At 34.0% G+C, this 25,732-nt stretch overlaps 2 protein-coding genes across 2 annotated transcripts; one reads left to right on the top strand and one right to left on the bottom strand.

Moving 5' to 3' along the window:
* Positions 1-1,372: 1,372 nt before the first annotated feature.
* On the top strand, positions 1,373-3,525 carry LOC111993248 (protein MODIFYING WALL LIGNIN-2). Its single transcript, XM_024025100.2, has 3 exons — positions 1,373-2,006; positions 2,113-2,318; positions 2,831-3,525. The coding sequence occupies exons 1-3, from the start codon at positions 1,902-1,904 to the stop codon at positions 3,060-3,062; spliced, it is 543 nt and encodes a 180-aa protein (XP_023880868.1). The 5' UTR covers positions 1,373-1,901; the 3' UTR covers positions 3,063-3,525.
* Positions 3,526-6,930: 3,405 nt separating this feature from the next.
* Positions 6,931-19,249, bottom strand: LOC111993236 (decapping 5-like protein). Its single transcript, XM_024025092.2, has 7 exons — positions 18,885-19,249; positions 17,559-17,659; positions 16,546-16,617; positions 15,583-16,452; positions 7,837-8,022; positions 7,543-7,653; positions 6,931-7,426 (listed from the first exon to the last, which is right to left on the bottom strand). The coding sequence occupies exons 1-7, from the start codon at positions 19,060-19,062 to the stop codon at positions 7,283-7,285; spliced, it is 1,662 nt and encodes a 553-aa protein (XP_023880860.1). The 5' UTR covers positions 19,063-19,249; the 3' UTR covers positions 6,931-7,282.
* Positions 19,250-25,732: the final 6,483 nt, after the last annotated feature.

A 25,732-nucleotide genomic window follows, 5' to 3' on the forward strand; every position in this document is an offset into this window, starting at 1 on the left:
GTTTAGCGATGAGGACCAACAACTGGGTTTTCTCATCACCAGTAGAAGGTTCAACACTCTCTCTCTCTCTCTGTTTTGTTACAGTCCAAAATATCAGAGATGAACATAAGCGAGTATCTGCTACAAATCATTTTGGAAACTCCAAGTAAAAGTATTGAATCACATGAAAATTTATTAGAATTAAGAAAATGTAAAGACATTTGTGGTGAAATAAAATCATATTGCTTTCGTGGGAAAAGAAGGCTTGCTGAATATTAAGTAGAATTTGACAATAGACCATGTCTACCAAGTTATTTTTAGCCAATTCAACTAGCTATTTCATATATGGGATTCAACTAGAGACATCCTAATTTTGAAATTTTATGGAGCATATCGTGTTAACAGTTAGCAATGTTGCAGATGATCAAAAGAAATGCTCGACCGATCGAATATCATGTTCTGTAGAATTTTAATCAAGCCCAAAACCCACAAAAACATTTACATTTTATTAAAATATCAATTTTTTTAATTATTTCACTTTCTTCATACACAACAACAACCATCCACTCTTTCTTCTTCCTCAATATACATGAAGAAAAAAAATTAGATATAAAATTAATAGTGGCAGTATAAATTTACACGGTTATTGTAACAAATGTATTTTTATACAATTTTGCATGGCCAAAATTGGGTGAATTTTGGACTTGATTGGCTAAAGTATAATTTTCTTTTTTCTATTATACAAGCACTAATACTAGTGCTCTCACCTCTCATATCTTATTTGCTAGTTGGGAAAGAAGGATTCGCATTTTAGTTCTCATTCTTAAGAAAATTGGGTCATTAAATTACAAGATTCTTGATCATCTTCCCTTTAGAATTTAGAATTAAATTCTGCATTGTCTTTCCCATTTTAGGATGAGATGTCGAAAGCACTAATGGCGCTATTCTCTGCTTGTCCATTTGTGGATGAGATGTCCAGAGATCTCTAAAATCTAATGACACTATTTCCTTCTTTGTCCATTTGTAGGTGAGGATAGGAATGAGATACAGCCAGCACCTACCACTTAATCCCACATGCAAACCTATCGTGGGATCCATAACTCTGCATCTTCAATTTCAGAACTCATTTTTCTAAAGTCAAGAGTAAACCTTTAAGGAACTTTCAAAGAAGAAACTTGGAGCCTTGGCATCCGCAATTGGGGGAGCAAACAAAATCAATGCCTTTGATTATTCCTTTCTCTTTCTTTCTTCTTTTTTAGATTTGAGTTCTTCCTTTCCAAGTCACTGGCCCCACTGAACTCCCAAGAGTAAAGGGTATGCCAATTCATTTTCGAATTGAATCCCTTCTAGTTTTAAATGTAGAAAAAGAAATTGTACCACATGAAAGGAAAATTACAATTGCAAAAATTAATATATCCACCTCAAAACTCCAATTAAGCTTTCATCAAACATCACGAAGAACCTCTAAGCATTATAAAATGTCTCTTCTCAATAAGAGAATCACATTCTTATCTTCAGATTAATAATAATAAAAACCAGAAACACCCACATAAACCTGTCTTTTGCTTTTATTTTGATTCTTCTACCATATCCTAAACAACTTGCCCCACTCTTACGCGCACACAGAAATCTCCATACAGGCAATGAAGTTGACCAACTCTATGTCAAATTGTTTGATTTCCAAAGCTTCACTTATAATCCAAGGTCGTCTAAATACTACTAGGGATGGTATCTCTCCTTCAAAGCAATGAGAGACTTCTTAGGAAGGAAATCCCAACTACCACAAAGGAAGGAACCCGAGAAAAGGGAGGACCAATTACACCAACGTGAGACTATATTTTCCTTTCCTTTGAGTAAGTTCCAAGCCTTGTTGCCTGTTTTCTCTACTTTCAAGCCACCTCCCAAAGAGCACAGTCCCCCCTATGGAGAAACACCAATATGGCTTTGCATTAAGTTTCTCCATTGTTGTTTCCCTTGGTCTTGCTTCCTTCCTATCGTGTATAGCTGCTGAGTTAAAGAGAACACAGGTAGCGGTTAACAAAGTCATTGGTTCACATGTAATGCATTTGTTTAATTTTTTTTTTTTTTTTTTTTTATGCGAATGGTTTCGTGTCTTTTTTGTGTGTTTTGTAGATCAAGGATATCAAGTTGGATGGAAAACTGTGTTACTTGCCAGGAAGTCATGCATTTGGGTTCGGAATTGCAGCTTTGGTCTGTTTGCTTACTGCTCAGATAATCGGTAATCTGATCATTTGCATGAATTCTTGTTCAAGGGAGGAGAGAAACGACTGCAAGACAAGAAGACCAAGGACTGCCTCAATCCTCCTGTCAATTTCATGGTAGGTGATCAATCTTTGGCAAAACTGGCGTTTCTTTACAGTTTTCTAGTCATACATTGCTATCACATACTGTTCCAATGAACACAAATTTGACTCCTACGATACAGGTTACACCTGGTCAAAATGTCACACTTGAACGCCCAATGATTTTTCAAGCATTCTGGCAACCACCTTTGAATGCCATTACCTAATCAGAATTACCTTTTTCTTCTTTTTCCTGCATCCTTTAAACTACATGCCATGTCCACATTCTTTTTCCTGCTACTTCCTATGAACTAAGAGCCACGTGATGTCACCTATGAAATGATGTGTTCTGTGATATGCTGCATGTAGGCAACTTGAAAGACTTTTTTATGATTAAAAAAATTCTAACAAGAACATGGAGAGCTGGAGATGTCTCAGTTTCTTAATCTAATCTGAGATTCAGGCACCTAGAAAAATAATAAACATTATAAAGAAACACGGTCAGAGTAGAAAATGCTGAACAAGTCTTAAACTAATCCATGTTGCAGGTTGAGCTTTGGATTTGCAGCTATATTAATGAGTGTAGCAATAAGTATGAGCAGAAGCCAGCCCTATGGGAAAGGATGGTTGGACGGCGAATGCTACCTAGTCAAAGACGGCACATATATTGGTTCAGCAATACTAGTGCTAATCACAATAGGTTCAACACTTGGCTCAGCCATCACAACAAAAAGGAAAAGCCAGACCGATAAAGGCCAAAAAATACATGCACAAGGATGAAAAGACAGATAGTGGGAAATATGTGAAAAGATTTTAGAAAACAGAGGTGGATTCTTCAGGGCAAACTAGGCAAGAGTTTGGGAGACACAGCAATGCCAAATGTAGCAGCAACACCAGCTAAAGAAGAATGTCGGGCCTCTACCCCTTTGAAGCAACATTTTCTTTTTCAATTGTTCTCAGGGAAGAAAGGTGAATAAAAACAATAACACAACCAACTGTAACCTGCCCCCGCACCCAATGTCAAAAGAAATAATTTCCATCGAAATGAAAGGAAGACTTCTTTCAAACGTATATCGTCAACGATGGAACCCAGTAGAAGGGGAAAAAATAGATATCTATACTATTACGATACTTTATATTTTCCAATCACACGATTACATGTGTGATAGTGAAACACTTTCTGTATCTATCAATTTGTAAGTAAAGAAGTTCAAATTAAAGTCCAAAATCTGAGTGACCCAAAGTTCTTTTCTTGCAAAATGTTCCCTAAAGTAACAAAATGTCAACAACCACGTGTTATAAAGAAAATAATTCAATGATCTTCAGCTAATATTTTCTTAGGAATTCAATCATCTTTAATCAACCGTTTCCTGTTTGACAAGTGATATAAACAATTAGAGAAAGGACCGCATCAAAAGCCACCAACTCACCCAAGTTTGAAAGGCACAGGCTCAGCTCCTAAAGCTCAATTTTTATACATGGTTGATGTGCAGGTAAAGGAACTAATATGACATTCCAATCCAAGAACAATTTGGTCCGACTCTCAACTTGGTAAGCAATATTAAAGCTAGTGACCCCAAAAATGAGTAAAGTGCAGAATGACGACCTAGGCTAAAGCTCAGTTCTTTTAGTCCTCACTAGTAGAGTTCAAGTAAGTGATTGCATTGCCATTTGTAATCCTCTCTGATAGAGTTCAGGTAATTGCATTGCCATCATGAGGAAACCACACAAGGAATGACTCCGATGAGAAGGTTAAGCAATTATACAAAGGATATTTGTGGAGGCAGATGAGGATTTTAGAATAGAATATTTGAATCCAGAACCAAAGCTGACACAGGAGGTTGTTTATTGAGTCTCTGTATTTATAGATAAGGGTTAAAATGAAATGATTTATTTTTTAATAATAAATACCATTCACACGTCATCTGACTAAATCATTTACCAAACACGCTTTTGTATACGTGACCAAGATTAAGGCACAAATCAATGCGCAAGTCTCTTGAATGTCACCTTAACGTCATTACCTCTACCTTAATCCCTCCAAACCACTGTCCGCATGGCAATCTCCACTTCTACCTTAATCCCTCCAAACTAATGTCCACATGGCAGTCCCCAAATGGCAACCTACATGTCTATGCCAAGGTGGAGTAAAGGCTCCAGCATTCTTCCAAGCCGCCTCAATCCAACCCACATTCCTAGGAGTTCTGGGCTCCTATTCAAGAGCATATGGTTTTTCCATTGCTGGTTCCTCCAAGCAAGGCTCAGGGCACTTCATGGTAAAACCAAGGCAGTACCTTCTAAAAAGGCATGTGCCCTTGCTGCCACTTAGTAATCCCCTATATACAGTAACCACACCCTCTTAACATCAAACAAAAACCAATACATTATCAAGTATTCCAACATCAAATTCAGATATTTTTGTAAAAGGTAAGTTTAACACAACCTATTGACGTAGCAATCACAAATCCACCCATGCTTGACCCAACCTAATCCCTCCAATTGCCAACTCCAATCAAAGAATGAAGTGCTGGAGATTAGGATATCCTGTCAACACATTGTGTAATGCTGAAGGACGTGAGGTACATAAGTTCCAGGATTTAGGCCAAAACAATAGCCCATGAAAGGAAACACTACTACATCCTACTCGACAGAAATTTCCATTGACAATCCAGAGCTTATTTTTTTCTTCCTTTTCTTTCTTTGCATTTTATACCTTTTGTTGTTTATAGAAGTAACCCATACAGGAAACAGTTGACTAATAGGAATCTGCTAATGAGAAACAAGTGGTAAACCTTCCAATATAACAAAGAGGAAGTTTAAGAAGCATCTCGTGCGTAAGCCCCTCAACTCAAAAGGACAGTATATGGTTTATCACATATAATTGGGTAAGCAGGCAACCTAGGCTTCCAGAATTCACTCAATTTTGATCTGAAAATTGCAACAGAGTAAATACATTGACCACTGGAAGTATTAATTCATTACATAGAATCTTAAGATGGCACCAGCCAAAAATAGCAATGGATTAATTACCATGTCATAAAACTGGAAGAGAAGAAAAATAAAAACCTACACGTGCAAAAATACACTCATTTCAAATGGATACTTAATGACAAGTGTTATAACACTAGAGGACAGCAGTTAAGCTCCATAAACCTTGGAATTTGGGTTCCTCTAATCAAGTTGATGCAATTCTAAATATGATTGAGGGAATATAAGAGTTTATGAAAGGAAAACAGAGAGCAAGTTAAAGCTATTAAATTAGCAAGAACATCCCAACTCAATCCCTAAAAGAAAGAGGGAGAAAAGGCACAAACCTTGGCAGAAAATTTATTGATTCTCCACCAAAAAAAAAAAATCATTAGTCATTAATCCTTAAATAAGACAAAGAATTTTGCCCTAACTAAGACACAACCACAACCATTAATTTAGATCTAATATTATGTCTAAAACTGTCCTATCAGTGGTTGCATGCTTATTCAAAAAGACACATAACAAATTAAAAAGTCACACCACTTACTAAACAAAAACTTTAACAAAAATACTAAGTTTAAAAATAAAAATACTTAAAGAAACAAACTTAATCCTAAAAACTTTCTTTTAACATGCTGCACATCACAAGTGTGCAAATGCAAACAGTAATTTAACTCTGTAGTTAAAATGCGCTTATAGCTCAAAGCCTCAAGGTTTAAGCACTTTGGTCAACCAGAGCGAAGCTTGTTTAATGAAGCGCACCTCATGCATACTTATTTGGTGCTTTTTGAAGAAACTTAATGCATGCCTAGGAGCACTTTTTTTTCTTTCTTTTTTTTTATATAAAAAATATATAAATCTTTAAAATTAACCCCTTTAGCTTGATGAGAATGATATAGACAATTGATTTATACAAACCCTATTCTTAGGTGTTGTAGTACATAAAAATAATTTGGTTTCAAAAAACACGAACAAGGCTAATTTACTATTCTTGTGCTTATTGGCCTTTGCCTTTTTGATATATTTTGATTGAAACGTGCATTTTCTTGATTTTTATCATAGGTGTCACAGCTATGTATTTTTATATGGCATAAGAAAAATATATAAAATGTTAAATTTAAACATTATAAGACTAGATTATTATTATTATTATTATATTGTCCATTAATTATTGTTTTCAAACTTACTATATAAAGATTTTAAGGAATTGAAATAACTTATATAAAATTTGATTTCATAAACTTTGTGCAATTTCACTATCCATTTGAGCTAACAGGCAAAATATATTGCTATTTTGAGTTTATTAACTTTTTTCAATTTTATGCTATGAATCCTTTTATTAGAAGTTATTGTATATTATATTTGAAAAGGTATGTTTTACTTCAATCAGGCATTTACGCTTTGCGTCTAGGCTCCAAAAGGACCATCCGGATAAGTGCACTTTTTGCTTTTATCAACACTGAACTTGATTAAAAATTACAGTGCAAAGTCTACAGACAATAACTTGAGAGAGGGAACTTTAGATATGAATGTTTAATTGAAAGATCCATGATTGTGTTCACACAAACACTTAAGCAATGATATCATGATTGTTGTTCCTATTAATGAATGTGAACACCATTAAAATGTGTTGGGAAAATAGAGAAGACAAAAAAAAAACAACAATGACAACAAAGAATAGAGGAAAACCAAGGGTTAGGGTTAGTATAACTATTTCAGCGTGTCATTTCCTCCATGACCAATTTGTTCATTGATAACATTGCTTAAAAAGGAAAAATGTGAGAGGCCAGCTCATGGGCATAAAAATAACATGAACCAGCAATAATTGGTAATACTGATAATTCCTACCAAGTCTCTCAAAATGAAAACCCCAATATAAGGTGCTCACATCATTTACCTTGAGATTCATTGCTTATAAAGCCAATGGACAGCAATGAGGTTTATAAAAGAGAAGGGACTGACTGACAGACAGAACCATGTTGTATAGAAGCAACCATGGACCTTTGGATAAAATTGAGGTCCAGATACCATTAGAAAGGCATGTTGTCACCGTGCCTCCTTCCACCATAACCATGTCCCCTTCCCCAGTTATATGAGCTCCGGTAATTGTCACCATGTCCAGCAGCATAACCACCATAACCTAGATTAGGTCTCTGTTGGATATTGCCAAATGTCTGCAAGAGTAACATAAATTCAGTGACATCCATGACTACTTTTATTTCTTGGCACAAGTTCATGCCTCATGATTTCAGTTCTCAAATTTGGAAATGATACAAATAAGTTGGCAAACCTCAGTATCCTGCTTGATTCGCTCAGAGAACCTGTTCTGTCCATTCCTTGCACCACGGGCAAGCGAATTACAAGAAATTGTGTCAAAGAACTCATCCTTATCATATGCAGGCTGCACAGAGGGGGAAAGGAAAAGGCATGCATTTAAGTATTAACATGACTATAAGCACTAGACAAGGATAACCATAAAAACTACAATCATGTTGTTTGTTAAAAGAAGAAAACACACAATTTTAAATAAAATTATAAAAATAAAAAATCTGACTCCTGTTTATAGAAATGTTGCAAGTCCAACCTTAGGATTAGGTATTAAGCCATGACCTTCTCTGTCCCCCAAGCTTTGACCAGTTGTAGAGCCCTGAACTCCCCCTGTTTTATCCTTACCCTTTCCAAGATAACCCCATACTTCATCTTTTTTAAACTTTTCATTCATGGCTGTAAAATCGAACTCTTCTGTGAATTGTGTAGCCGAATACTGAGGCTGCAAAAAATCAGCAACACAACAACTGGAAATTTCAATAAATAGTGCAATGGGCATACATACTTCCCGTAGAGACTAAATAAAACCGTGAAAATACACAAGCATCACACCCCAACCAAGTAGACCGATCTACTTTCTGTACACAGAAAAGAGTGCAATGAATATATGAATATATGAATATATGTATATGTGTATAAATATTTATATATCCAAACACACAAGCCAACGTAAATAAACATGCTCCAAACACCAACCTAAAGAGCCAAGTAGGCAACCTATTTTCATGCCCAAACAAGGGCATGAATCCATATGAATGCCAACTGCAAGACAGATAGATGATTGAGAGATCATAGACACCAGATGCACATAATGTTAGTTACAACAACACCGCACTTCCAATGGAACACATCAAAACCCACACCAGTGAAAAACAAATAAAGAGATAAATAAGCTACATACTCTGCATGCACATGAATACCAACTGTAGAATAGTACAAAGACCAATAATCGAAATATTTGTTGACACATAAAAACACATACATAACATACCAACCTACCTAGACACTTCTTAAACAAATATCTTTATCATACCTTCATGACTCCTAATCAAGCATCAACAACAACAAAGCCTTAGTCCCAAACTTTTAGAATTAGCTACGAATACTCAACAAATTACTTTAGGGTCGGCCACATGTAATCTTTTCCTCCATTATATATCTAAAGTCATACTCTCTGTTATTTCCTTAATTGACATGTCCTTTTGTATTGCTTCTACTAATGTATTTTTTGGCCTTCTTGACCTCTATCTTTTATCGATCTCTCAACTTGGATCGACTCATTCTTTCTTACCGGTTCATTAATCGCTCTCCTCTTAACATGACCAAACTATCTCAAGCAAATCTCCCTCATCTTTTCATCAATAGTGGTGATGGAGTAAAAATGGTGAAAAGGAAAGATGTTTTAGAAAGCTAAGTTGCTTAGAGAAAAGAAAGAATGAACTAGCTCTTCAAGAGACACACTCTTGGAATAATACCTCATAGGTAGAGATTTCTTGGATTCAAATTCAACTAGTTACCATGAGGGCGGCCTTGCTTATTTATAGATACATAAGCAAGCTGATGATTGGCTAGAAAGTTAGTTACAAGAACCTACCATGTGGCTGTCATGTGATTGGCCAAAGTCTAACAAACATCTCTAACTAACTAATAGGCTATTGCACTTATCACTAACAATCTATCAACCAACTAACTTTCTGTTTCAAGTGAAATGAACTACTTATCATACAACATAAGCACTAGTAAACAACTAGCTTTCAAAATGAATTGCATCAAGGGGCTAATCTCTATCTTAACATTCTCCTTTCAACTACACTCGGTACCATAGAGCATAGATTTTCATATAGCAGTCTTATAAAATTTTCCATTTAACATCCAAGCTTCAATGAAATAACTGATCCTACACTAATTATGCAAACCATTAAAAATATAGTATTTAAATCAACCTCCATTAAGCAAACAGCCTGACTTGTCTCCAATATATCTTCCCTACCCCATACGCAGAATCTTTTCTAACTCTGATTTTGCAATTTCCTTTAGTGTTCACTCTTCGGCAGAAAAACGCTTAACTTCCTCTCTAGCATCCAGCAATTGGTCTCTTCCACTAAGCCTTTCTTTTTAACCCCCAGATCGCCCTATAACCACGTTCCCCCTTGTCCCATGCCTTTAAATCTACATTCAACACAGTTCATTTTCCCCAGAGCAACTAAACTATGAAAAATCCCTTTCAGCAACCTATCACTCTGACCCAAATAGCTCCATAAGTTACTTCCAATGTGAATAAAAATTTTGAAACCTGCTTGTTCAAATAGACCCAGTAAAAATGATATTTCTTCAATAAATAATCTCTGATAATTCTAAAGGCATAAGGAGCCTCCAAGAATATGATGAAAGAAAATCCACAGAAATCAAAGTTTACCTTAAATCACTATGCTCTGACATCCTATTAAGTTGTATACTGCTTCCACTTACATATAAGTTCAAAACTATTTCACAATATGCGTAATCTTTTCCTTCCTCAAAGTTTGTAAAATAGAAATTTCCAAAGCCTCCATGAATTATCTTCACGATTAAGCAAAATTTTATTCACTTTTAAACTTTAGATGATGCTTGGGCCAAACTCATTGAAGAGTTGGTTTCTCATAAATATACTGATTATGGAATCATAATCTCTAAGTGTACATTTTTTATTTTGATAAGTATAATCTCTAAGTGTACATTGGCTAGAAGGAAAGTCTATAAAATATCTCATACCCCTTTTTCTTTTCTTTTTTCTTTTCTTTTTTCTAACTTACAGATAAAATTGTCCCAGCAGCCTCGAACTTAAGAGTACAGTGCAACTTTATAATCTTTAACCATCTGTCAATACAAAACAAAAGGTACCACAATTGACTCTAATTCAAATTGTAATAGTCTTTCAAAATAAGCTCTCTTACCACTCCAAATCCATCAACATCCAATCAAAATATGGTTCACTAGTCCAATTTAATAATACCACAAACTTTGCATTCTACACACTTCACATTCTATTGAGTCAATTTATTAACTCTTATCAACTAAAATCAAAGAATTAATTTTCTTGCATCAAAACTTATCCCCCAGAATATTAAACAATCTTCCAAGTCCATAGAAAAGAAAAAGTGGACCTAGAACTTCTAAGTAACAAAGCATGTCCCAAAAACATTTAAGCACTACCTCACCAATAAATTAGGCTATGGTAATCCATGCAAATCAACCCTAACAAGAACAATGATCCAGAAGAAAATAACATTAGAATCCAAGGAAATCAACCAATATTATAACCGTACTGCAAAAACACCATAAAAATTTATATCACAACATATAATATAATGTGAACTACAATAACAACAAATTGATTTTCCTGTCACACTACGAATTTTCCGTCAATATCTTAATTCCATATAAACTAAAATCGAGGAATCATGGCTCTAACATCAAACCATAACCCCAAAAATCTTATGCAATTTCTAATTCCCTAATAATGATCAAGCACTCAAATTCTGAATAGGACATATCCCGACTATCATTCATTAACTAAACCTGTGAGAATCCCTACAGATCAAACCTAGAGCTCTAGTACCATTAAATTGTCACACCCCTAACCCGACCATTATGTTAGGCATGATAAAATGGTCACACACTTATAAAGTTTTCACCCTACAAATGTGAAAGGCCTACTGAGAGATTAACAAACATCCTCAAAGAAACTTGCATCAAATACATACATAAATACATATAGAAAAGCCTAGAGTAGTAGACTATTGAATTAGTACTCACCAAGTCCAACAAATAGTCTACTATTTCTTATAAGAAATATTCACTAAAGAAAAGTCTGCGCCTAGAGTAACTCCTTGACAAACCAAGCACAAGAATTTGTAGCTTCTGTCCACGAATAACCACAACAGTGGACATCCAAAATAAGAATCATATTATAGAGAAAGACGTACGGTGAAGAGGGAATTTAACACCAGATTCCCAAAATTTTAAGCCTAAACCCTTCTTCGTTTACATTGTAAAACCCATAGGACATTTAAATAGTCTGATTACTGACCAATTACCCACATAAATGTTCTAATTTCATATAAAGCTTGGATTCAACAAAGGATGAGATTTCTTAGACTCTTACCTCAAAAGTGTCGTCAGTCTTTCTCTACTTGAATATCCTGAGAAGTCATCTCTCTCAAATTATCAGCAGTTACACGCTAACTTAATTAGCTTATATATAGCTAGGGTTTCAATCTTATTTTCTGAAAACTCTCTCAATAATATTAATTATAAAATTGGCCCTACAAAAAGTTATACTTAATTACCCCACTTAGTAAGTCCTTTTTTTCCCAGTATTACACACCCTATCCACAAAACCTTTAGTTCATTGAGGACAATCAGATTATGATTGCACTTGGATTACTCGAGAAGAGCTACAGCAAATTGATCCAAACTTGCTTAAGTATTATCAGAGATGCCAGGACTATTGATAGGATTGGATTGTTCCCAGCCAAGGGAGTTGGTGTGGACACAAGATACAAGCCCCCAATTACACAAACATGGACATAGACACACAAAAGAAGACAACCCAACCAGTAGCCTTACGGATGGAGCCTGCTACAAGATGGGCCTAAAGCCTAATATTTATTTTACTTATGTAATTGGTTAAACCTTAGTTTCTTATCCTACTTAATTTTGGAATATAATTTCTTTTCTTACTATCTTAGTTGAATTATTTTTTATTCTTACTAGGATACAAAGATTGAAATTCTATTTAAGGAACCAGGGGTTTAGAATTGTTTTAAAGCGCTTGATTGATAAAACTGTTGAAATTTTCTCAATGGTCTAATGCTGACTCCAACCAATTTAGGTGTTAATTCCTAGCTTTTTTTGTTTGTTCTTCATTTCGGTGTTGCATAAAATTTGGTTTTTCACCCCACATCAAAGATCTAGTAAAAGTTCACTTCAGTTGAACCACCAAAGCTTTCATATCTTTAAAAGTATGTTGAATCCTCTCTTTCCATAGTGTCCATAATAGACATAAGGGACTTGATTCCAAACAAAAAAAGATAGTTTTTCAAACCATTTCCACCATCCAGACAGAAGCTCAACAACACCCATCGGCTTTACTCAATGAATCTGAACCATCAAGGAAAAAAAAGTTCCATAAAGCATATACGAATTCAGAGTGCAAAAACAAACCATCCACGTTCTCACCACTACTCCTATGATGCACCAGCAATTCACTACCATGATTCATCTCTTTGAGAGATTATCGCATGTCCAAATCTTTCTCCAAGTTGCTGTTAACACAAAGAAAGCAGCCATTTTAGAGCCTTAGAATACCAGTTGTTTTTCCAAGGGAAATATGCACCTCCCAACCCATATGCCATCATATGTGAACGCACATCAAACCTACCATTGTCATTTAATCTCCACTTCTTACGTTCAAGGCCCTCTAAGCCTTAATACCAAATTTTGGGGTTGGCTATACTCCCAACAGCAATCAAGACTCAAGTTAGCCACATGTATTATTTTCTACCATTATATTCCATTCGAAGTCATCATCCCTCTTACATCCTTAATTGACATATCATTTTTTACTACTTCTACTAATGCTATTTTAGGTCTTCCTCTACTTTTCTACATTCGCCCAACTTGATTCAACTCACTCTTTCTCACTAGTGTACTGATTGCTCTCCTTTGCACATGAGCCAACCATCTCAAGTAACTCTCACTTATCCTTTCATCAATAGGGGCCCCCTATCTTTAAGGGAATTTCTCATTTCAAATCCTATCTTTTCTTGTATTTCCCTTTATCCATGTTAATATTCTCATTTCAACTACACTCATTTTATGAACATGTTAATACTTAACAAACCAACATTCAATACCATAACTTATAGCTGGTCTTAAAGAAACCTTTTAAAAAACTTCCTTTAACCCAATAAGTATTCTACTATCACACAATACTCTGGATTTGCTTCTCCACTTCATCCACCCTACTCTTATCCGATGATTCACATCCTATTCAATCTCTCATCATTATGAAAAATTAAACCAAGATATTGAAAACCCTCACTCTTTGGTATCTCTTGACCACCAAATCCTATAGCCCCTTTAATTAAGTAATGAATCAAGCTTTTGGTATTCTATTTCTTTTTCCTATTTCATTTCCTGGTAAATTAACAATCTTGTTTTTTTCTTTATAGATAAATGATACGTTTTATTGATAAATCAAGCCAAAAATAGGTTCCCTTCCCTGTATACAAGTAGTACACTAGAGAGCACAACATTCAACAGATATTAAATAAGTCAAGAAATTCCTCCAAGGAGGAAGAAGGACGTCCAATCATTTTTTATAAGCAATAAATGTTTTATTTAGATCCCAAATAAAAGAGACCTCCCAAAGTATACAGGAAGTATCCAAATGGGGACAAAACAATCAAAGCCTCAAATTACACAAATCCAACAAATCAAAAATATAAGATAAGGAAAAACAGCCAAAGTGGACATCCAAGGATTTCCAATCATGGCAGCCATCCGATCATACAAAAGACAAAGAAAAAAAATTCATCTCCATGGCTGGACACTCAATCTCTTCAAAAGTGCGCCTATGAACTAAACAATCTTGTGGACTTTTGTCTTTGTGATATTAGGCATCATACGGGGTTATCCTAAGTGTTTACTTTGCTATCCTACTTCAATATGGGCATAGCAAACCTACTTCATACCCAAAAAGATAAAAAATAAAAGGTTCAGAATAAGGCTGTAGTGTGTCGAGGGACAAAACTAGGAATTTTGGTTTGGGGGCCAAGGTATGGTACTAGACAGTAATCAAGACAAGCCCTGAAGTAAGTCATAATTTATAAATATATTATATACAAAATTATCAACTTTGATTTATATATATTGACAAAAATTTTAGAACTTATCATTTTTTATATTCTAATGAGTAGACAAAAGTTATCTAAATTGATATTAGACACAATCAAAAATGTCATAAAAAATAACTTATTATCTCTCGTCAAAGTTAAGCTTGAAGATAACCTCTCCTAAAATAAATTAATCAATTATCTTTTTTTTTTAAATTTAAAATAAGTGATTGGTGTAATTAGTAAACTAATCTATTATCATGCACCTAAAGCTAGAAATTCTTAAAATTTTCACTTATTCAATTTAAATTTTCAAATTTTCTACTAAAATGAATAAAACAATTACAATGGAACCAATGAAATCCTCAAAAATTAAGCAAATAGAGGAGAAAATTTTACAAAATAAATAAATAATAATTTCCTCTATAACCACTAAGCCAATCACTTAGTTATATTTTCAAAAAGATCATTAAGAGGATCATTGAACCTTTTTATTTTTGGGGGGTCGGGGTGCATGCCCCCTTCCCCAAGCTAACATGTAGTTCCACCCTGAGTGTGCATGATGCGGACAATACCCCAGGTAAGAATGAACAAACTTTTAAAGGGCAGGAGCTTTCTCTCAATAGAATAAGGCCGGATTTGTACAAATTTTATTTTAAAATGTCATTAGATGGGCCATCGAATATTCTAGACTTCTTGAATTTTTGTATTTGTAAATGTTATTTGGGGCATAATTTTTCATATACAACCAGTATATCAAAGTCCCTCCCTTTGTTTATAAATTATTGCAAAATCTTTACTTATCAAAAAAAAAAAAAAATCCTAATCAATCCAGTAAACAAAACCACATTAAAATTTAAATATACTACCAAAAAAAGCAGAAACCAAGAAAATTAGATTCAAGCATGATAAATGCTAAAAATACTATTAATAATGTCTCAGCAAATAAAAAGCACCCCCTAAATTGTTTTACATAATATTTCCCCAACATAATAGATTAAAACAGATTACAGATTAAATGGTACAAGATGCAATAGTAACAAGAAAATATCCTAAAAAATGGGAATTATAATTTTTGGACCCAGCATCCCCCCTCCCCAAAAAAAAGAGAGAGAGAATTTTACCTGTCTTGTAGAAGTTGGCAATGGCAAAAGAGGTGCTTGAGATACTGGAATAGAAAATGATGATGAAGAATAAGATGATGTCGGAATTGGAGCACTCATATCAGTCTGAACAGGGTAGAGTTTCTGCATAGAAGAAAGCGCATGTGGTCTAGACTGTGCTAACTGATCCGGAGTTAACAATGATGGAGGAGGTGTTAGCAAGGGGCCTGAAGAATCCGCAAATGAAGATGGATAAGACATGGACTGGACAGGGAGAACCGATTGTGAATCAGAAACAGCTTTACCAACAATTTGGTTTTCACTGGTGTTTAAGTCTTCACGAGACAAAGGAAATGAAGACAGAGTTGATCTGTTAACAGTTAAAGATTCAGAATGTGGTAAAGATGATTTTGTGGACAAGAAGGATGGAATATCAAGAGAAGTAGAAGACTGTACTGGACTAGTAGAGGGTAAATATTTTGGATGTACAGAAGCAGAAGCAATATATGAAGATGCAGGGGTACCAAATTCTGATGTATTCGGCAAGCTCAGGGTTGTAGGTGTCTGACTTTCAGGAGTCTGCCACAGACCCTGCATTGTCAAGGGAAATGATCCAGTTGATGGGGGTTGAAAAGGAATAGGTTGCTGTGAAGCATGAGATATACCACCCGATGTTCCATTGTACCCTTGCCAATACATTGGCATAGAAGAAGATGGAGAACCAACAAGTTGTGTAGCAGGTTGGGATACAGATTGATATGAAGGCAGTACTCCAGTATAGGTTCTGCTTGTCAAAGCAGGGGTATCTTGCCATCGAGTTGATTCTGTCAAGGTTTTACCACCAACAGAAGCCAAAGGTGGAGAATTCAAATGCACCCCAGCATAGCGCGACTGCAAAGATAAAGCAAAACAGATATGCAGGTGAACTTGATTTTTCTAAATGACACTTCAAATTTTGAATTTCAAATCCCAGAATGTCAATACCTGGATGATAGCAGGATCATTGTGAATCTGCTCTTCTGTTTGGACAGGTGGGGGGGCCTTAACTTGCAAGTCCTAAATAGTAAATATTCATAAGGATTTTTCTTTTATGAATGATAAAATTTTATTAAAATAAAGAAAATGGGCAAAATCATAGTCCATAGGACATTTACAAGAAAAATGCAACCAAAAAACTATGATGTAAAACTACAAACATCTAAAATTTCGAGAAACAGGAAGCAATAAATACTAAAACAAGTGGAAACCAACATATTTAACATGCCCACAATTTTAGAAGACTAGCAAAACAAGTATTTAGTAAAGAATCATATAGCAGCAACATCAATTTTAGAAGATAACCAAAAGTATTTCATAAGAATCATATAGAAGCAACATCAACTTATCATCCTAACTCCTCAACAAAAATACAAAAAAAAAAATGAGTATGTCTGTGAGAGAGAGAGAGAGAGAAGGTACATATATAGTCAAAGGCGATGATAATGCAACCAAGTATTGGGTGTTTGCATTCTTCTTTTTAAGCTTAGGGAAAATTATGTTTTAAACCCTATAATTTAATTATAATTTAAGGGTGTAACAAATTAAATCCTATAGTTTTAAAAGGAATAAATTAAACCCCAATGTTCCAAAAAGTAACAAATGAATCCTTATAGTTTCAGAAAAATGAAAAAGTAAACCCTGAGATTTCAAAAAATAACAGATTAAACCCTCAGCCAATTTTAAATTCCAAACGCAATGAAATTCCATTTAAATGGTTGAAGATATTTGATTAGGTTATTAAGTAAAGCTAAAAAAGGAAATATTATATACCCTAGCTTTTAGTTACTGAAAACATTCATATTTGTTCTAAGAATCAAGACACAAGGATATTTAAATAATAGCTATATTTTCAAAAAAAATAAAAGAAGGGACAGGGGGTGCTTGTAGAAAACTATGAAAGACATCAAAATGGGAAAAGGAAGCATACTAAGAATGGAAAATAAGTTGCTCTCACTTACTTTAATGTCACTTGCTCGGAAAAGAATGTATTCATACACCTTATCACCTGGTGGAATTTGTGGGCTATCTTTCCTTCGCCCCTCTGTTCCAAAAGACCTAACTGCAAGATCACAAAAGGCTTTATTTATTTTGTTATTCTTTTCCATTAATGTAACAGCCAAGCTAGAATTTATATAACCCCCAACGTTTTAGGATGAGTGCCGTACTTTTTTGTTGAACTTTAAGTATTTCGCCTACCCTTATTATCTTCTTTTCTATTTCTGGATTAGTTAATAAAATAGTCTTATTAAGTATAAGAGGATAACCTCGAGTACAAAGACTTTATAAAAGAGATTATCCAAAAAATTACAATCTGTAGTTTAACAAAACAAGAAAACCCATAAATGTAGAATAAGGAAAAGAACACAAAGACTCAAAGTAGTCATCCTATCAATTAACAACCATAAAAACAATAAAAACTTCAGCATTTTGTAGAGATCTCCACTCCATTTTTTTTTTATAGGAAAGATCTCCACTCCATTGAAAGTAAAATTGACCTTGGACTGCAATTTATTATCCGTAGTTGTTTCAATATCATCACTCTCAGAAGGAAACAAATATAGATAACATGAGGCCTTCGCCAAACATGTGACCCCACAAAGAAACGGTGATTTCAACATAGATTGGAAGCATTCTAAGCTATGCGAAGAAATTAAGTTTCAGAGATTTTCCATGACTAAAATCAGCTCTTTTTTCTTACTTGGGCAGAAAATTTTTAACAAAAATACCCTTTGTATCCCCAAATGGAATACCTAGAAACTTGAATGCCGCAGAACATAATTTTTCCGCATTTGATTCGAATAAAAATTTGACAAAATTCTCGAGAAAGTTACTAACATGTTAGATTTATCGATCGAAATATTATAGGAACCGGTTTTTATTTATTAAAAAAACAAAAACAAAACAAAACTCCATACAATCTCATTTTGTGAAAGCATTATAGTGACATTATATTCACACAATTATTCTCAAAAATTAAGACCACTGGCTATCAAATGCACGCCAACAAACTATGTATGAGTAGTCTAATGTTCAATTGTGGTATCTTCACCATGTCGCGTCCTAATTCTTCGAAGAACAGACATGTTTCATAGGTTTTTGGCAATGTCCATTGTTGTTCTTCATTTGTCGATTCTATAATTTTATTTACGAGAATCTTTTGAAACTGTGGACAACTCTCTATACCTAGGGTTAACAAAAATCCCAAACTATTTGTCAAAAAAAAAAAAAAAACACAAACCCTAGTTTAGAAGAAATAGTTGGGAATTAAAGGTAAAGGAGCGTACCGTTGTTGAGGCCAATGGTGGAATCATTGACGTTGAGGAAGGAGAGGAGTCCTTCGTAGCGAATATCGGACTTGGAAATCAGGCTTATGAAGCTTCCTATGTACGATTCCGCTGCCGCGGCCGCCGCCGAACTCGAGGAAGACGAAGCGTCTTTTGCAGCAGCGGTTTCAGTCGCCATTGTAGTTGTGGTGGCTATTAGGACGATCAAGATTCAAACAAGTACCTAATAATCCACAGAGAGAAAAAATATATATACTACAAGTTGATATGAATATGAAATTCTCTCTTCTGAACTCAGTTGCTGTTTTGTTTTCTCTCCCAACGCGGTTTCTTTTGGTTTGCTTTGCTTTTTTGCGTTTCAGTTTCAGTTTGTTTCTCCTTCCTTTTAAAGAGGAAAGTGCTTTTAATTTTACTGATGTGTGTGTGTGTTTTTTTTTTTTTTTTTTTTTTTGGGAGGGTCACAACTCACACTATAGGAACGTTACAAAATATTTTCACAATAAGTGGAATATGTTATTTTTGTGTAAAATAGTAATTTTATTGATAGATTTAAATTAAAACTAATAATAACTTATTACTTATAAAAATATTTTAGATACTTTTTAAATTTAAAATAATTAAATAAAAAAAATATTGATAAAATAAAATAAAAAAGCAATATTTTCCAAAAAAATAAATAAAAACTAAATTTTTTTTGTCTTTGAATTAGGTATAAATTTTGATTTTATCCCTAAACTTTAAAGTATTTTTTTCCCCCTAAGCTATCCAAAATGTTATACTTTCTATTTTTAAACTTTAAAAAAATTAATCTTATATAAACTAACAAAAAAAAGTTTTTTTTAATCCTTATTTGACCCCTAAAATGTGAAAAAAATGTTATTAAAAAATTTATGATGAAAAATGAAATTCATGCAAAATTTATAAATGAAAATAATATTTTAACCTAGAAAAATGCTAGGATGCCAATTTTTTTCACTCTTTTTTTTTTTATCTGATTAAATAAGATAAAGAAGTTCTAATAAAGCAAACTTATTAGCATACACTTCGAAGCAAAGGAAAGCTCCCGTCAAAAGTAGGAGAAGAAAAAGGTTACAAAGTCTTGTTAGTGTTGGCATCTTATCTTGCAATTTGCACCAGCACAATTATTTGATTCGTTGAAGACATACTTCATCGGCTTTGACAGAACTTGCCCAATAAGTTATAGGATATTATAAAAGTAGTACGAGAGTTTATTAGATGAAGATTGATTAGACACCAAATCAACTACAATTTTTGCATCCAACTTTAACTCCCTTCCAGGTTATCACCACATAAGTGCCTTAGAGCATTCACGTCAAAGTTTTAAAAAGAATTAGCTTTTGCATCAGCACAATTATTTGATTCGTTGAAGACATACTTCATCCACTTTGGTTGAACTTGCCCAGTAAGTTCTAAGATATTATAAAAGTAGTACAAGAGTTTTATCAGATGAAGATAGATTAGACACCAAATCAACTACAATTTTTGCATCTAACTTTAACTCCCTTCCAGGTTATCACCGTCATAAGTGCCTTAGAGCATTCATGTCAAAGTTTTAAAAAGAGTTAGCTTTTAGTAACTTAAAAAATTATTTTATCTATTTTAACACTTTGATTTATAAGAGCATTAGTATTGATAGTGCTAAAAAACTAAATTGCTATTTTTAGCACCACAAACTACAAAATCGGGGCTGTATTAGTGGAGTTAAAGTAATAATTTTTTGCTTCTTAGCTATAGTGCACAACTCTATAGCTCAAATGTTAAAAAAAATAAACATTATTTTATTTGTGTTCACATTGGATCATATTATTTAACTAGTTTCTTTTCTTTTATTTTTTCTTTTTCTCTTCCTTTCTCATTTCTTCCCATTGCAAGCTCCTCTCTCCTTACACTCTTCACTTCTCCACTCTTCCCTCAAATTTTTCTCTCTTCCTCCACCTCGCTGACCCATCTCGCCTGCCCAACTTCGACCCACCTCTTCCTCCGCTCGCCGCCGACCTAAGCCCCTGCCCAGCATCGACCCTTACTCTCTTCGTTCTCCACCCCTCTCTTTCTCTGCTATCTCATGCCTCTCTCACTTGCGGCATTTGCCATGGGTTGCTGTGTTCAACGTGGGTAGCGGGTTTGGCTGAGTTTGTGTGGTTGGTGGTGGATTTTGGTCATGGCAACGGGTTTGTGGGGTTTCGAGTTTGGGTGGGTTTTGGTGAATTGTGGTTGTTTGTTGGATTTCTACGACAGATTGTGGTTGTTTGGTGGATTTCTACAGGTTTGAATGGTTTTCAAGTTTGGCTATTATGGATTTGTGTTTGTGTTTTCCAGTCTATTGTGGGCTGTGGGTTAAGATCATGGGTTTGTGTTTTTGCTAGCTTTTTGGTTCTTCTTCCCATTGGAGTTTCACACTTGTGGTGAGGGTGGTGTCATGAGTGCTTAAAGAAGTTTCACACTTGTGGTAGTGGTGGTGGTGGCAGCGTGAGGGCTGTGGATTGAAAAGACAAAGAAAGAGAGATAGACAGAGAAAAAAATAATAAATAAATGAATTGTTTTTGTAGTATATATATTATTTTATTGCGTTGAAAAGTAAAATAAAACCACTGATATTGGGTGTTTTATAAAGTGAGGTGGTAAAATAAATAAATTAGTTTTTTGTGGTACTAAATTGCAAAATTTACTACTCTACTTGATATAGGTAAAATTGTAATAGTAATATTCACCCTTGCAAAGGTATAAAGTGACCCTCCTAATAGACCCAACAGAATTCATTGGCAAATGACAACAGTTTGATGTCTATAGCTTTAAGCTGACGAGGTCAACTGGTGGAAGATAGAAAGCTAACGTCATTAAACTAGAGGAGATACACGAGACTGATGGTTCTTACATATTCTTGACTTGGCTACCACGCATGTGTATAAAAGAAAATGTCTTGTGTCCCACCATCAGTGTTAGTCTCCTACAAGGAAAAAATTCCGCAATATATGCTTATAAGAATTCCTATAAGGAAAAAACTTCGAACCCAATGAAGAAATATCAACCCTCTACTACTATAAAAGCTCAATACCCTCACAAACGAAGGTACGCATAATTCACCCCAGTTCTGGCATTCTAGAGTTGTGAGAAGTTCTAACTTGACCTTTGGAGGGTATTCGGTCGGCACCACACCGGTGCTCTCTGTAAGGTCTTCTCTTTTTGTTGTACAGGTGTTGTTTTGAGCGTGCAAGGGCTGTGTGGCTCACTGGTGGTTTTTTCGGCATTATCACTACTAATGTGGATGCTCTAATATACTCAATATCAAAGGTTCAATATGTTAAAATAATACAAACAATTTGTACCCAATACACCCACAAATGCCATTCCACACCCACAAAACAACCACAAAGAGTCACACTCAAACCCACAACCACAAAATAACCATGCTCACAACTAAACACCCATTTCACATAAAAGCCACCAACCATTCCATAGCCACACTACCACCAACCACAACTCTGCCAAAAGCCAGCCACAACAAAATTCCACCACATAAAAATCCAACCAGTGAACTCAGTGACTCACAACAATGATCAACCCAGCCACAACATCGTCAACCACAACCACCTAGCAAAAAGACCAAGTACAACCAGCTACAACCGCAACCTACCACCATTGCCACCCACTCTCACAACCCACAAACCCACCGATCTCAACAACTCGCAACCCACAAACCCATAACACTAATGCTAATCTCAACAACCACCGCACACCAACACTACACACCAATCTCTACCACCACTGCATGCTCAAGTTATCACCAATCTCAACACCATTGCTAATATGAAGCATAAAACAAAGATGCCCTTGGTGGCAATACGATGGAGAGAGAGAGAGAGAGAGAGAGAGAGAGAGGGGCACAAGAAAGACAAAGAAGAGAACCAAATAAAATAATATTATTTTTGTATAACTCTAGCTATAGTAAACTACTATATATGATAATTTATTGTAACTAAGGTTGTATTTGGCGTTGGCTTAAAAAGTCAATTTTTTTTACAATTTAGCTATTTTTGCTACTATTTAGTTTATTTTTTATACTATTCATTGGTCTCATTACACTTTTTGATACTATTCATGAGTCATGCTGTATTATTTCAGCTACCTTTTAGTTTTATCTATAGTACTTTCAGTAAAAAGTTTTAAGTTTCAGTTAAATAAGTTATTCCCAAACGGACTCTAAGAATTAAAACTTTGTAAGCTTAGCACCTCTGTTGTTGTGGGTTTTCTTTTTCTTTTTTTTTGTTGGTTGGGTGAGCTATTTTAGCATATTTGATTTGAATGCTCTAAATAGTAGGAAATTCTTATGATCTATCACATTTGCAAATTTGAAAATTGTAAGTTCAAGTAATAGCAAGTCATACTATTGCACATGGTGATCCTGAGTCATACATGACAGAGTTTAAGTTCGGCAGAACTAGTAACCACAGCCACGGGTCCTTCTTTTAAAGCAAAAAAATAAAATAATAATAATGAACTACACTCCAAGTTAAACAACTCCAAGCTATAAAATCAAGTCTATACCGTCTCTTAAAGCACAACATTCAAAACGAAACTAATAGCTCCAACGAAATCGTCAATTAAGATTTCCTAAAGATTCATAAAGTAGACTCATAACCTAACTCTGCTGAAGTTCCCTAAATAACTCAAATCTATATCCGCAATTTTGATAAATGCTAACTAAACATTCAATTTTTTCAAAAAACAATTTATAGTAGTTTTTATCAAACATTCTACTTTTTAAAAATGTTTAATTACATATCGCATTTTTTTAAGACCATCACTTTTTTTTAAAAACATAATATCAAAAGGTTAAACTAAACTCACCTTAAAATTTTGTTAAAAGTAAGGAATAAATAAGTTTTGAAAGGCAAAGTAACATCAGAGAAGGAGGTGGAGGATGACATAAAAAATAAAAAGCTCTGGAATGGAGTTTTGCTCAACATGTCAGTTGCCATGTCAAAATAGCATTCACGTAAAGATCTTTTATTGGGTTTTAAACAACGTAACTGACCGCTTTTTTCTTTTTGTTCATGGTTATGTACATGGGGAATTCATGGTTAGTCAAATCCTTAATAAATGATGTTTATACTTATATTGTCAACATGAAAATATTGCTGTACGTAAAAGAGAAATTAAGGGTAGGGTTCATTGGGTTGATAGTAATGACTAATGATAATACCCCGGTTTTAAAAACTGGACTGGGGCATAATTAAATTTGCCTTTGGTTCCTGATTTTGACCAATTTTTGACAATTTATCTTGATTTTGACAGATTTTTTCTACTTGTCATCGATTTTAGGAATATTTTTGGACCAGACTGGTTTTTGGTTCCTAGTTCAACTAGTTGGACCGGCCAGTCCAATTTTTAAAACCTAAGATAAAATTCAAGAAACCTGTCAATATGAAGATGAAGATATTGTTATCCCTAAAAGAGAAATCGGGTGGAGTTCATTTGGGTTGACAATAGTGACCAAGATATTTAGATTAGCTTTTATCTATGTAATTTCATTATTATAATTGTTTCCGTGAGAATGTAAGTAAGAAATAAAATTTCATATTTGCTATGTTTTATATTATAATATAGGGATCCAAACCTTGTTGTTGTTGTTGTTTGTTTTTTTGTTTTTTTTTTGAATTCAAACTATATTGTAATTTACTAATGTATCAATAATTTGTATGATATATATATATATATTTTAAATTCATTGATAAAATTAATTAAGTGGCAACTTCTAAAAATTCTTGGTGGTTTGAATTATTATACAATGAGTGTCCATAAAAACATCAAATTGTCATTCCATTTCATCACTGTCTGTCCTTTTCAATTTTCAATTAAGCTTCAATTTCCGCCCTCATCTTTATTTTTCTGGAATCAACATAAATACAAATCAATAAGTGTTTACAATCATTAATATGTATAATATGGAGATAATATGTTATTTTTTAGTTTGGCCAAATCATAAATCACCTTCAATAAAAAAAAAAGTTTATATGAATTGTTTTTCTTTTAACAAGAAAGTTTACCATGAATTAAAAAACAATCACTTTCATTTTGATAGACATAATAAGATTTCAACCTATTATTACAAGTCAAGACACCGGTAGATTACCATTAGAAACATATTTAATCTAAAATATTATTAATATATTTAATAATAATATATTTTGTGGGTTCTGGTAAAGTCCATGATAATTAAACTAAGAGATTTGAGATTCAATTTTTGCCTACATAAAAAATCGACTATTATCTTGATATGATAATTAAGAGTTATCATTAAGAATGAACACAAATTATTTATTTATTTATTTCATCTTAGCATCCGTTTAGATAGTGTCTAGCATTTGGAGTTTTGCGTGTCTAATATTTTGAGCGGATCTTATGCACTGCTCATCATACTAGCAAATTTTTTTTTTATAAAAATAACTTTAAAATAAAAATTCTCATATTATTTATTTATTTAAAAATTATTTTATTATAATATTTTTAGTTGCAACAATAAGTGGCATCTAATCATGCCATTAGATAAGTAAAAAAAAAAACTCTTGATATTTGCTGAAGGAGAGAATAAAACACGTTTATGAGGCATCGGTGGATACAAATCCCAAACCCCACTGATTGATTCGACTCGAAAACGTCCCATATGCAAATGCAACCAAATTAAACTCACCTTTTCTTCACCACTGCCCCAAGTACCCACACCTGATTTGATTTCCCCCAATTTTCACTTTCACTTCACACCTCTCTCTCTCTCTCTCTCATTCTCAGATCTACAAAAATCAAATGCTTATACAAATCCCGATCTCAAC

Source organism: Quercus suber, unplaced genomic scaffold (assembly GCF_002906115.3).
Source record: "Quercus suber isolate HL8 unplaced genomic scaffold, Cork oak 2.0 scaffold_391, whole genome shotgun sequence".
NCBI lineage: Eukaryota > Viridiplantae > Streptophyta > Magnoliopsida > Fagales > Fagaceae > Quercus > Quercus suber.

Bases quoted from the DNA above. Each gene is read 5' to 3' on its own strand.
- LOC111993248 (XM_024025100.2), top strand. From the start codon at position 1,902: ATGGAGAAACACCAATATGGCTTTGCATTAAGTTTCTCCATTGTTGTT. The intron at 2,007-2,112 runs GTAGCGGTTAAC...TGTGTTTTGTAG, and splicing joins CTGAGTTAAAGAGAACACAG to ATCAAGGATATCAAGTTGGA. The intron at 2,319-2,830 runs GTAGGTGATCAA...TCCATGTTGCAG, and splicing joins ATCCTCCTGTCAATTTCATG to GTTGAGCTTTGGATTTGCAG.
- LOC111993236 (XM_024025092.2), bottom strand. From the start codon at position 19,062: ATGGCGACTGAAACCGCTGCTGCAAAAGACGCTTCGTCTTCCTCGAGT. The intron at 8,023-15,582 runs GTAAAATTCTCT...GATTTTTTGCAG, and splicing joins TGCCAACTTCTACAAGACAG to CCTCAGTATTCGGCTACACA. The intron at 7,654-7,836 runs GTTGGACTTGCA...CCCTCTGTGCAG, and splicing joins GCTTAATACCTAATCCTAAG to CCTGCATATGATAAGGATGA.